At 39.6% G+C, this 14,037-nt stretch overlaps 1 protein-coding gene across 1 annotated transcript in view; it reads left to right on the forward strand.

Moving 5' to 3' along the window:
• Window positions 1–303: 303 nt before the first annotated feature.
• Window positions 304–14,037, forward strand: part of DGKI (diacylglycerol kinase, iota) — a 124,261-nt gene continuing 110,527 nt past the window's right edge. Inside the window, exons 1-5 of the mRNA XM_010156558.1 lie at window positions 304–321; window positions 2,698–2,754; window positions 3,965–4,030; window positions 9,931–10,002; window positions 10,566–10,682. Of these exons, the coding sequence (XP_010154860.1) occupies window positions 304–321; window positions 2,698–2,754; window positions 3,965–4,030; window positions 9,931–10,002; window positions 10,566–10,682 (330 nt within the window). The remainder of the gene's footprint in view (window positions 322–2,697; window positions 2,755–3,964; window positions 4,031–9,930; window positions 10,003–10,565; window positions 10,683–14,037) is intronic.

The following is a 14,037-nucleotide window of genomic DNA, read 5'->3' on the forward strand; positions in this document are numbered from 1 at the left end:
GCTTCCTAAAGGGAGCCTTTTGGATGACAAGCTTGGGGCACTGTGGCTTTGTCTTTTTCACAAAGTCCAATTCTGAATCAGAAGAGCTTCAGACCTTTTTTTTCAATATACAGAACAGTTGAGAGCACCAGGAGAGGAATGAATATACGTTGCATAAGGAGTGAAACATCTCCTTGTTTCACAGCTAACTTTTCTCCTCCCGGGAATAGCGCGCCTCCATGCACATACATCTTTTTCCCCTCGCAGAAATCTGCTCTGCGGAGGAAGTGTGCTGCCTGCAAGATTGTGGTCCACAACGCGTGCATGGAGCAGTTAGAGAAGGTAAGACATTGCCATCTTGTGGAGCCTAACACAGACAACACTCAATGATTTTACAGTATGTGTTTCCGTCTCGAAAACACCATATGCCAAATTAGGTTTTCATAGCTGTTTTGACAATATATTTGTTAAAAAGTTGACTTAAAATTCCAGCTTATTTTAAAAATAGATTCCTTCAAATCCTGTGCACCATTAAAAAAAAAAATAACAAAACCCACAATGCTTTCACGATTTTAATGATTAAAAATTATTTCCCTCCAGTTGTAAATTGAGAACTGAAACTAGAAAATGCAGTATCCTGCCATCCACAAGTTCAGTGTTTCCATTCCTCAACTAAACCCAGCATAATTCACCTTATGACAGCTGTATATATTACAAGCAATTCAGTGTGAGGTGCTACTATGAACATTTTTCACTGTGTTTGCTAGACTACGCTGTCCTTAAAACCTCAGAAATTAACTTCATGTTTTTAAAATGGAAACTGTCAAACCTTTACCTTCTACTACCATTATTTCTGTGATCACCTGTCCTACTTCTCGGTTCCTTCAAGGAGCCTATGTCACCCCCAAGTGCCTATGGAATGTCTATCACTGAATTCTCTTTCCATCAGGGTTTTTATTCATTATGCTTAACTGGTAACGCGTTAGAAAAACAGCAGGGGGAAATTTCATTTTCTTGGTGGGATGTGTGTAAAGAAGTATGAGTGGGGATTTCCCCATTGACTTCATTAGAGCTGCATGTTTTGCAACGTTGTCTCCATCAAAGAAGTTGATGCATAACAAATTTATAGCAGCAACCCTTTGGAAAGAGCTTTTCCTTTCCAAGTATTTGGACTTGTGTTGACAAATGTCACAGTGATTGCCATAATACCAAGTTGGAGACATACCATTTCCACCCCCGATGCTTTTACCCACAGTGAAATCAGCATTAGCACGTACTTTCAGCCCAAAATGTTACCAGTGAATTTTTCACAATTTCCTTCATCGTGAGCAGTGCCGACTCCCCACAGCCCTGTGAGCTGGTGGCATTGCCAACCGGAGCAAATAAGCATTTAGATAAAACCCATTCTGTTGAGCTTGTTTATGCCATTCTGAAGATGGTGAAATTCACCTCTTGGTAGAGGGTTGTTATAAAGTCTGCATCCTTCTTAAACCCTGTGTAGTTTAAAACTGGTACATAAGTAGTCATCGTGGCCCTCTCTGCAAAGGTGTAAGTAAATAATCTGGGGGTCTTTCCAACAGCCACAACAAAGCCGTGAAACAATGAACTGCAATTCCAGGTGAAGAGCAAGGTAGGAAGACTTAATAATGCGATGGCTTTCATTTATTCCTCAGTAATTATTTACTTTTTTGTTGTGTTTCCTTTCCCCTTGAGCTATTATTTTGAAGGCCACTATTAAATAAATTAAATAATTAAATTATTATTAATTATTAAATACAGGAGAAGTTATACAGGAATGGCTGTAGTTAAATTTGGTGAAACTTGATTGTTCTACCTTTACAACAAAACCATAGCTGTGCAGTATTAAGTTTTATTCTTTGAAGGTTAATCAACTTAAGCTTGAATCTATTTCATTTAGGGCATCTTTGCCTCACATATCCTTGACCTTTTCCCATGCCTCTCTCTTCAGTTTATTATTTCTCTCTACATTCCCACTGCTCTGATGTCTGTTGACTTTCTTTTCTCAAAAAATTTTTTTTCATTTCTTATAGGACTCCTTTGTTTGTTAAATGTTTTTTCTCTTCACCTTCCTAAATGTTTTCTGTTCATGGAAGCTCCTGTTGTCCTCTTTCTGTCTTTCCTCTCTCATCTGAAGGAGACAACACCATGGCATGAGGCAGTACAATGCTTCCCAAAAGCTTTGTGGTTGGGGAGGTGAATAATTTGCCTGATCTAAGCAAAAAGTAAAAATATAGGGTCATCTGCACAGTTATTCAGGTGAATGAAGATTTCTCCACAGATTTTGCTTTTGAAGATATAAAGCTGGGATGTGCAAAATTGTCTTACAAAATCAGATTTCCAGCTCCTATTAACTTTTTAGGCCTCCACTTAAGCCCACTTTGGTTGCAAATGATCTTCAGAAAAAAAACAGATGAAGTGGTTTTATTCTAGGCATCGGGGAGACAGTTTAAATAGTTGAACTGTGGCAGGGAGCAATAACATTAGTGAAGATACAGGCTGTATAGAGATCTAGCAAGGAGAATTATTATGGCATATGAAAGAGATTTTTCTGGCATCCAGGTAAGTTACTTTATTCAGCTAGTGAAGCTAATAATTTAATAGATGACAAATATTTTGGAAATCTGGCCTAGATCAGCATATTGGAATAAATTTTCCCCCAGATCACTTTCGGTTCTAACAGCTTTATTTTAATGCCAGATTAATTTTCACTGCAAACCGACTTTCCGAGAAGGAAGCTCCAGATCTCCAAGAGAAGTAAGTAATGGAAAAATGATGATTGCTTTTTATTTGATTTGTGTGCTGATTCCCCCCTGGTTTGGAGTTGCAGCAGTGCTTTTAGATTCAGAGGAGTCTTGGACAGAGTATTGGTTCCCAGTGGGATATGTTCTCCTCTACAGAATAAATGTAAAATGAATTCTAGCTGGAGCACTTCATTTCTTATACTGGCAGAAACCGTTTCATCTTTCTGTTGTGTCTTTTCACATTCATTCAACTATTCAGACTTTTTTCTTCTTGGTAGCATTTTTTTTTTCTACCTGACTTTTGAACTAGTTTTTTCCAAGTTTTCTGTATCCCTCTCCTTACACTTACCTCTCCCTTCATTATTTTTTTTTCCCTAGAATTCTCTCAAGTGTCCTAAGATGCTTTCTGTAAAAATAAATAAATATCAAACATTTGAAAACCTTATTATTTGCCTCCAGCTACTGTATGAATTCAGCTCATTTGAAGGTGCTGGGTATTCATTGCTATTACTGTTGTGTTTATATGTCTACCTTATGTAGTTAAAGGCAGTGTTTCAAAAACACCTCTGAACTTTTATAGTTGATTTGGTGGCCAGCTTGCTCTTACCAGAGGGAGCTCAATTCTGTCGATGGTTCAGTGTTGGCTGGCACGAGTGCAGTGCAGGCAGACCCCTTCTAGCCCCCTTGCATGCACATAAGCAGGGGCAGAAGTCCTGCTCACCCTCTTGTCTCTCACTGCCATCCAGGTGTAAGTACTCCAATGAGAAAAGATTGCTTCAATGACAGCTCCTTCCTTCCCTCCTTCCCTTCTCCTGCATTGACATGTTTTGCATTATAAGGCTGTATTTCCAAGCAGAATAGAGTGGGGGCCTGACACTGTGGCTGGATGCAGCAGTGTTTGAGCACTTCTGTGCTTTGTGTTCAGGTGATGATTGTCTCCGCATCATTTAATGAACTGTCTTCTTTTTGTAGAAGTGTACAGAGAGAGCAGTTCCAGACACATTTCAACATGCATAAAGAATATCACCTCATCCTTATTCCTCCTGCAGTTTGGGTTGTGTCTGAGGTTTCCTACGGGGACTGCTGTGTTTTGCTTCAGAAACGATTGCATTGGCTGAAGGGACCTTTCCTTGGGTATCCATAAACCAATTTCACACAGATGGTACTTTTGAGTGCAAGCTGCTATTGTTTTCTATGACACATATTTCGTCATCCTTTTGCAGAACTTTGTCCGACACCACTGGGTGCACAGGCGCAGGCAGGAGGGGAAATGTAAGCAGTGTGGAAAGGTAAGACTTCCAGTGCAGCACAACCACAATACTGGTCATTTCTGAATTCAGAGTACCCAGTGGGTCCTTCTAGTCACTGAAACCTCTAAACACTTGGTCTTGCTTAAGCAGAAGATTGCAAGCCTGATATGTTGAGTGGTAGCAGCCCCGATGCATATGTGGGAAGAGGAAAGGCAGCTGTGTCTGCAGGAGTCAGCACATGTGTCCTGGGATGTTGTGATGCACTGGCTGCTCTAAAATGAGAAGGAAGGCTGTGGCTCCTTGAGCTGCTTTCTTCATTAAGCCTGATTCTTTCTTAGAGGTGTTAGGAGTTTATTTTGCTATGGGAGTACTTACTGCCTATCATATCAAAACTTGTGCTGGGAACAATCATGTGTACAATGTAACCAGTCTGTCCTAAAACGTATATCATCCCTGACTGATATGGAGAATTTCAGAGGAAATCACACTTTTCCCCTCAAATAAGAAATATTCAGTGAAGATGAACATGGTTATGTTGTAGTGGAGATCCTTTTTCTAAAGAAAAGGAAAGGATTAGAGAAAACATTAACAAGAAAAAAATTAATTGTTTATCGGCCAGGTAGTCTCCTATTACAGCAAACTACCTGCGTATCTTGTGGTCTGCTATTACAATTCTTTTGTCTCCAAGTAAGAACCATCTTTTACATTCTCTTGTCATGCAAGAAAAATGGAACTGTCACTGAGATGGAATGGCAGTAAATTTAAAGCAATAAAGGAAAGTGTTATTCATGGGATACCTAATGACTCTGCTACATCTTGTCCTATATTAGTCCTGTCCCATGTCTGGAGTTGGATGGTTAAATATATTAATGATCACTGATAACAGTTTGAGTAAAGAAAGTAGAAATGAACGTTTAGGATATACCTGTCTCATGCTTCAAGTCCTAATCCATTGGAAAGGAATTAATGCTCCCCAGCATCCTTACTCTGGCTTTGTTTTCTGTGCCATGGCTGATACTTCCTGAAAGCTGGAGAACAGAGGTGTCTGTCAGTGTTTCACCTTTGTTAAGAAGTACAGTTTCAAAGGAATTTTCTGGATTATCATCACTTACCACAATTCACACATGGGACAGTCTTGCAGCAAATGAACCAAATTCCTTTTCGATTAAACTTAATTGAAAGTTAACTCTACAACTACTAATGGGCATCCAGTCCACAGGTCCAGACTACAGCTAGTCAAAAATAAAATTCTCTGAAAATACTTGTGTATAGTGTCCAGAGTACCAACAGAGCCTGTGCTCCCAGCATTACATGTCACCCACTAGCGTAGATGCAGCTTATGCGGGGTCATCTGGGCTTCCTTTTTCCATCCCTCCCAGGCATGATTTCACTGCTATACTGCAGAAATTGGTGCCAGGGAAGGGGGCCTGGAAAGTCATCTTCAAAGTCATCTTCAAAATCTTAGAGTGCACCAGAGCCAAATCTATTTCTGTCTAGATCTATTTCTGTCTACTTGCTGTGACGATTCCCTCCCATCCCGCCACTGCCCACTCCCCCTCCCTTTTTTTTTTTTAACTGAATAGAAGGATGGCCAGACAAAGTACCATCCAGCCTAGTATTCAATAGTAGCTTATTATGGAAAAGTATAAGATGGAGCAGGTGTTCAGTGATGCATCCCCAAAACAGTCTCCTGGCCTCCAAGAATTTCTGTCTCATGCATTTCCTGGAATGGTGCCTTTATATTTAACAGCCTACGATAACTTTCTCTCCTGTGGTCTTGTAGAGTCTCCCCTTGAGTTCCTGCAAAGCTGTAGTGTTTACAATGTACTTTAGCACGGAATTCGTCAACTTAACTACATGCTATGAGAAGAAACACATTTTGATTGTTTCAAAACTGTTGCTAGTTTTTTCTAATGCTCCATAGCTCTTGTTCTGAAAGTGATGGTAAATACTCCCAAACTATGTTCTCTACACCATTCATGGTGTTTAAGAGCTCATTTCTCTCTTGCAGGCAGGGAAAAAAGAGGTTTGTAGCTTTTGGCTGTTATGAGCTGTTTGTTACCTGGAATCATCAGAGAAATTGGGATTTTTTTTTTTTTTTTTTTTATTTTACATAATACAGTATAGGAATGTTCAGACCATGTGGCCTGGCATTCAGTCTGTGACTCTGCAGTAATAGAAGCTTAAGGATGAACACAGGGTGATCCTTTCTTCATATTCTTCCAGTTAGCAGTGGCTTAGGGATTTGTCTGAGACTAAGAATGCTTCTGGACCATCATGCTGAGCAGGCACTTTATTTCTTTTTAGTTTCTGTGGTGTCCAAAGTAGCGTGTCCAAATGCTACTGATCCCTTTAAAGGCATGTGGATTGATGCAGAGCTATATGTTTTCCCTGCATATAATGGTAGGATTAAAATTTCTAGTAGTTGAAAGGCAATTCTAGTTCTTTGTTTTAGAGATCACAATCCAAGTGCTTCTGTTGCTGTCTGTATTTGAGTTGTAAAAATATCTGGCTCTCCTACAATAAACTTACCTCCAAATATCTGAAAGCATTGTTAAGGCAATAAATATCACAGGAAAATATATGCAAAAATAATTAGTAGCCTTAACACTGATGTGAAAATGCTTTTTAATGATGAATACATTTGATAATATAAACAAAGCATGTTGGAGGTAGTAATCCTTATGTGCTCTGTGTGCATGGGTGTCTGTTAATGTGGACTTTGATCCCAATTATTTGACAGATTGTAATCACCAACATAAGCTGGAGATGCAGGTGCTCTTTTGCTCCAAATATATTTCCTCTGGTACACGCAACTGTTTCTTTCTGCAGGAGCAGCTCACAGCTGGAGTTCATGTTTTGTGTAGGAATGGGGTGCCAGTGAATCTAGGGCTAATCAGGCACTGTTGGGGCAATACTTCCACAAAGGTGAAATTAACTTTCTATCTCAAAATTTCTAAATCTGTGCAGAAGGCCTCCTTGCATGACCCAGGAATAAGGTAGCTGAATTTTAGTTTTCCTTCTCATCAAGAGAAGGCAGAGGAGATGATCTCTGGTGGAATATGGGGAGCTCCAGTGTTTCAATCTGATACATCAAATCTCACTGTGACCTGCAAGTACATCACTTTATTTTATCAGTTCCTTTATTTGTAAAGCTAGCTTTTGAATAATTGCTGTCTTACCTCAAACATGTATGCTTAGGAAGAATTAGCTCATATTTCTAAAACAATTTGAGGCAGAAAAGTGGTGTTTTATTGCTACTTATCATTAATATGTTTTTATTGCTGTATCATTTTCTCTAATGACTCCCTGAAAGCCAAATGGCTTACTGAATAAGTGAAAAACGGTCCATCTAGAACCAGACAAGCTGCTCAGTCCATATGTTTAAAACACACCACTGATGGGCTATGGAATTAATGTACTGAATTTTAGGTTTTATTAGTGGAGGTTTTGAGAGAGAAGAATTTCTCCCCTGTTTGTTACACAGCAGAACAAAGCAAAACGTTTCATGCCCAGGAGGGGCTAAATAACTTTTTTTTTTTTAAATATACTTTGGTACAAGGAAGGGTAAGATTTGTGAGAAACATTAAGAAGCGCCAGTTTAAGCAAATGAGAATAGTGGTTTAGTGTCAGACTTCTGTTCCAGCACCTATATCATACGTATTGTTACTTTGATTGTTCTTGTGCTCACATCGAATGGCAGACTGGATCTGCCCAGCCACAAGCAGCTGGCTGGCTTTGAAGCTATTTAACCACACTCCATTACTAAACCTGAATGGGGTCTACTCTGCTCTGGTGAGACCCCACCTGGAGTACTGCGTTCAACTCTGGAGTCCTCAGTATCAGAAGGATATTGACTACGTGGAGCGAGTCCAGAGGAGGCCACGAAGATGATCAGAGGGCTGGAGCACCTCTGCTATGACGAAAGGCTGCGAGAACTGGGCGTGTTCAGCCTGGAGAAGAGGAGGCTCCGAGGAGACCTCATTGCAGCTTTCCAGTATCAGAAGGGGGCCTACAAGGGTACTGGGCGAGGACTTTTTACAAGAGCCTGTAGTGACAGGACAAGGGGTAATGGGGACAAATTGAAATCAGGGAGGTTTAGATTAGATATCAGGAAGAAATTCTTCACAGAGAGGGTGGTGAGGCACTGGAACAGGTTGCCCAGAGAAGCTGTGGATGCCCCCATCCCTGGAAGTGTTCAAGGCCAGGCTGGATGTGGCTTTGAGCAACCTGACCTAGTGGAAGGTGTCCCTGCCCATGGCAGGGGGGTTGGAACTAGATGATCTTTAAGGTCCCTTCCAACCCAAACCATTCTATGATTCTATGATAATATGCCAAATTGCCATCATTTTGAAGAATGTACTCTTTGAATTTCTCTGAACATGAAACCTGAGGCATTAGGGGCAGAACAAAAAAAAAAAAAATCTTGGCAGAGGTGACATAAGCCGCTTGAGGCGCAGGCCTTAGTTGGTGGTGACACAAGCCTCCTCAAGAGCAGGCCTCCGTTGGTGGTGTGCTGGTTTGAATACATGCTGGGGACACCAGCAGAAGTATTTGCAATTTGCACTTCTGCATAGCGGCCAATCAGGGAGAGAGCCTCCTCTTCAGAGCATAGGTAGGGTTGTCCTCAGACACCATGTATGGACAGATTGGAGCTCCATCCCTCACCTAAACAGACCAGTGCATCTCTGGATAGGTTTTTGGATGTTTATTTCATTCTCCTTGGTGTGCTTGACATTGTTGTTGCACTGAACACTAATAGGCTCATTTTTCCTGCAGGTGTCCATCTTGCTGTCCTTTCCACAGCAGCTAGGATAAGAAGGACCTTGTTTACAACAGCAGTGAGGCAATGTTCTGTTAGATATTACTAAATCAGATTATAACTCCTTGCACTGATTCTTGGGCATTGACCAGCATGTACAAAGTTTAGGTAAAACTTATCTTGTCAAAAAGAAAACTGGCTCACAAATTCATGATGTGGTAGAGAGACTGAATTTGAAAATTTTGGGTGGTGATGGACTACTTGATATAGTAGAGGGGTTTGTTAAAAGCCAATGAATAAACGATCCAGATGACTGCAAATGTGAAATCGAAGCAGTGATTATAATAAACTATTCAATGAAGTTCTAGACTTTTCATCTCTGCAGCCATCAACCCACATCAATTCTCTGGCTATAATAAGCCGTAACCGAGCAAAAATCTTATTATATGCAAGAAGGGTGTGGATGGTCTTTTCCAATCTTAGAATTTAGAGCAATGTGATGTGTCTGCTGAAATTGTATTCTACAAGATGAAACTCTTCTGTGGGAGAATAAAATCTTAGAATTGCTGGTAATGGTGTTTTTTTTCTCCTCTTGAGAACTATAAAAAAATATTTTCATTTGTCTGATTGATATGAATAAGACCATCTTGGTTTTTTGGAACTTACTAAAAAGATTTTGATTGGAGTTAGCTCAATAAACTTAATTTCCCAGTCAGAACTTCTTCAAACAGACATTGTAGTTGATTCCACCCTGCATTTAAAAAAAAAAAAAAAAAGGCAAAGTTCAAATTCTTGTTTATATTTAGAGGAACAAGAGAGTGTTTTCTTAAACAGAAAACCTGAATCTGTCAGGTTTGTAGAAATTCTTTAAAATAGATATTCCTTCTCTATTTCTTCTTCCATTGTTTTTTAACAACAAAAATCTCCAAAATTTTATGCTTTTTCTTAGAAGTCTTTTAAAGTGTGTGTGAAAATGCTGCAGTTGAAGAAGCTTCTCTGAATGCTGTCATTATTTTATTCCCCAACATGCTGTTTGGTGTCTAAGAGCTTTGTGGTTAAACCATTGGATCTGACTGCAACGAACAGATTTAGCCTAACTGTCATCTCTTAAGAGTTAAAGGTGTAAATTTTCTTGTGGGCAGAAGGAATTGAATCCTTTTTTTCCTGCTTATTCTAGGGCTTTCAGCAGAAATTCTCATTCCATAGTAAAGAGATTGTGGCCATCAGTTGTTCCTGGTGCAAGCTGGCGGTAAGTGAACAATACTCAGGGAGATTGGTAGCAACTTAAGCCACTGAGTGGCCGCACTGCAAGCGATTTAATTTTTCCTGGCTCTTAGGGTTCCCTCTCTGAATCACCCACAGTTTTGCCATTTCTCTTCCTTTACTCAGACACCATAACTTCATCTGGCTGACACAAGTCTTCTAGAACAGTCTTGCTGCACAAGATAGTTGCTGGCTCCCTCCCATCAGTGCCCTGCTGCTGCTAGCTCAGACAGCCAAAGGGTTTGTCAAATCCAAAAGTATTTGACACAGCTGCATCAAACTGGGTTGTGGTCTCCAATCTGTGATCTGTGTGTAAGTAGGAGTGATTGAGTGTATTGTCTGGGTTTTTTGTAAGAGGTCATGGCTAGGGAAGCTGATCTTTAGTTGTAACAGTTCTTAAAAATCCATAGTTTGAAGGACTTGAAGATGATGGAGTTGGGAACGTTGCTTCAGTTTTTGTACCATCACCCTCCTCTTCCTCTCCATGCTTCCCCTCCCCTTTGTCTTTCTTGGGATCCTTGCCAACCCTACTCTTTTCCTCTCTTCCAGTTTCATAACAAAGTCACCTGTTTCATGCTACATCACATTGAGGAGCCGTGTTCCTTGGGGGCTCACGCTGCTGTCATTGTGCCTCCCACCTGGATCATTAAGGTGAAGAAACCTCAGGTAACTGCATGCTGTCTGTTTCTGAAGCTGTATGGCTGCACAGGGCCAGCCTGGCTTCGCCGCTCGGTACTCCTTCCCTAAGGCATGCTTGTTCAACCCCATCTCTATCCCTGAAACCCAGCATACATCCATGGTGATTACGAACCTCTATCCTCCCGTCCCTCCATCTAGCCCTTCAGTAGGTTTTCCTGATTTAGCAACAAACATCACTTTTGTTCTGAGCAAATCCAGCTCAGATTTGTCCCTGCAACTGTGAGTTCAGCAAGCACACTGCAAGAAACCCCCTGTGTTGTAGGTAGTCAAGCATGTTTCATTAAATAGAGCTGAGCAAATACAGGGAAAAACTGTTCACAAACATTCACTTGAACTGCAGTAAGTGGCTGGACTGGCATCCCTCTGAATTCACTATCAATGGATATTTAAACTATCTTGTCTGTCTTGGATCAGTGCTTGCTGAATGTCAGCAGTAAGCCCATGCGCTCTTCAGTTGTAGGTAACAAGCATTAGACTTCAAAGCTTTTTGTAATGGATAAGATGTGTCTTGGAGAGGATAATTTACTGCAGAACACAATAGGGAGAAAAGGCGTCCAAAAGAGCTGGCCAAAAATTAAGAGGATTCCCATTGTGCAAGAAGCTTTTTTTTTTGTTTTGGTTTTTTCTTTTTTTTTTTAGTTTGAAAGTCTGTTTTCACTCCAGGTTGAACTGCAACAAACACAGAACATACCAGGAGCCAGAAATGCTGGTAAAAGCTTTATTTCAGAAGAACTGAAACAAGTTGGGATTTTTGGGGTGTATGTGTTTTTTGTTGGGTGTTATTTTTTAAAATTAATTTCTAGGATATTAAAACTTCCCACTCATGTTTTCTTGTAACTTTTCTCCATTGACAGGAGCGATACGTGGTTCTTAGTGTTAGTGTGTCTATCCTTGGCAGGTGACCCAGGGCTTTCTGGCTCTGTGTCCTGGTTGTCAGCAAGAAGCTGAAAAGTTCAGGCTGTAGGCAAGGCTGACTAAATGAAGCTGAAAAGTTCAGGCTGTAGGCAAGGCTGACTAAATTAGTCCCATGAAACTGGACAAAGGTGCAAGTTGTGAGACTGCTGAATTTTAATTCCAGTCTAGGGATACAACTGTCAGATTTGTGCACAAGTAGCATTTCTAACAAGCTGGATATTAATTACAAGAAAGGGGAGGGTGGAAGGGGAAATATATATACATGTATTTTACCCAGTAACTTTCCAATTTATTTATCTTTCAATTTGTTGTAAATTGCCATTAGAAACAAACAAAACCCCCTAACAACCAAACCCTCTTTCATATGATTTTGAGTATATTTTCTTAAAAAAAAGAATAGAAAAAGAAAGATTACTGAATTTATGGCTTACAAACCCCCTTTTTGTGAGCTGGCAATACACTCCACGCCCCATGCTTTTAACTAACATCTGGAAATGAATATTAACTTACTAATTCAAATCAAAATAAAAGGAATGAATAAACATGGAGGTGTCCATGGCTGATGTTATTATAAGTAGCCTTTATTTGATCTTTTTATTTCTTAGTTAAAAACATAAAATCAACACTTGGAATTTCCTTTTGATTTGGCATTTGGTCAAAGCAGTGTACCTTCCTTTATAATATATTTAGGGCACTTTCTTGTCTGTTACTTTTTCAGAAGCATTCAAATAAAAACATCTGATCTAAGTAATTATAATTCATAGGAAAAATGGTTTAAAAAAATTACCATTTTCTTTAAGTGTAGTATTTTAGCTTTGTGTGCTCAAGTCATGAGTAGAGAGGAAGTACTTTGATCCAATATTCCCCCTCTATCACATCTCGAGTCCTTGAAACTAGAGGTCAGTGGCATGCAAAAACCTTATCCTGAGTAACTGAAGCATTAGACAGATCAACATGATATTTAGCACAGACAGTGGGCATATTTCCATGAAACTTCTTAATGGCACCCATTGCCATGTCCCAGGGAAATGTGTGCTTATTGCTGTGGAAAATACTGACACATCTTTCAGATGTGTTTTCAGATTTTTGGCAGAACTCTTGTGGGTGGTGTGGGTTTTTTTTTTCTTTTAATATTTTGTTCCCTCCTGCTGTTTCTGGCCAGCTCTACCTATGTGTATTATGACCCTCTTCACCCTATATGTATGTTTGGTAAACACTATGAAATATTCACTGAATTCAGTCCACAGAACATAAACACATAATTCACAAATTTCTGTAAATTCAGATAGTAAATAAATATGTAGCCACCAATCTGATTTTCACATATTACACAATCAATAAATTTGACTAGAAGGCTTTTTGTTATAAATTATTTCCTCAGCTCTAATTAACTACTCACATTGGTCACAGGCAACTCCTGAACAGAGTTCCCTACTTGTATGAAATTGATTTTAGTGGTACCTTCATCCTGTTTGTGGTTGTTTCTTTTAAGTAAATAAGATGGCTTTTTGTAGCAAACCCTTGCCCTGATTATTTAATTTTTATTTATTTTTATTGCTACAAAAATGGTTTTCCATGCTTATTTTGTACAACGTGGGTCACCACCTTTCAAATATTGGACCTGAATAAAGAGCACACTCCCCCTCTGATTACTGGCAATGTTGTGGTAGTGAAACATCATGATGTAATTGGTTAAGAACAAACCTCTGCTGACAACCTAAGTTCTAAATGGGGAGCTTTCACTTCTTGCAAGCAATTGACTGCAAGATGAAGAATATTCAGAATTCAAAAAGCTTTGGGATCGGTGGTAGCCCTGTGTGTAACGACCCATTTACATGAATGGAAAATTCCCAGTAACTACTCCATGTTATTCATAATGTGAGCCACTTCGGTGACTTTTTTACTGATTTACCAGCTCTGGTTTCCTGGGGTTCAAATCAATCCCATCTCCTAGTTTGTGAAAGCAGGTTATCCCTGTTGACTGGTGGTAATAGGTAAAGGTTGGGTTTGGTAGCCCAAGTTTTGTTAGCTCTAGGAATGGACTTGATATACTTACTTTGTGGGAGAAAAGTAGATAATAAAGAGGATCTGGCTGATGCACTTACTGATTTAGTTTGTCTTTTGTTTGGGAAGGCAAAGGCAGTGACTATAAAACTCTTTTTTTTTTTTTTTTCTATTCAAGGTGAGTAAACATGGTGTTTTCTTCTCCTCTTCCTTTGAGGACCTTGAAAATGTAGCAGTGAATATTTATACTTCAGAGTTTATTTCTTCATTTCCTCAATTACTGACTTCAGCTGACTTCTCTTATTGTGGTTTGTGAACAACCAGAAGATGGTTAAGACGGACCATCCCAGCAGCTCTTCATTATTTAAGTAATTTGAAGCCAGCATTCTAAAAGTCTTTGAAA

This window comes from Eurypyga helias, unplaced genomic scaffold, assembly GCF_000690775.1.
Source record: "Eurypyga helias isolate BGI_N326 unplaced genomic scaffold, ASM69077v1 scaffold11328, whole genome shotgun sequence".
NCBI lineage: Eukaryota > Metazoa > Chordata > Aves > Eurypygiformes > Eurypygidae > Eurypyga > Eurypyga helias.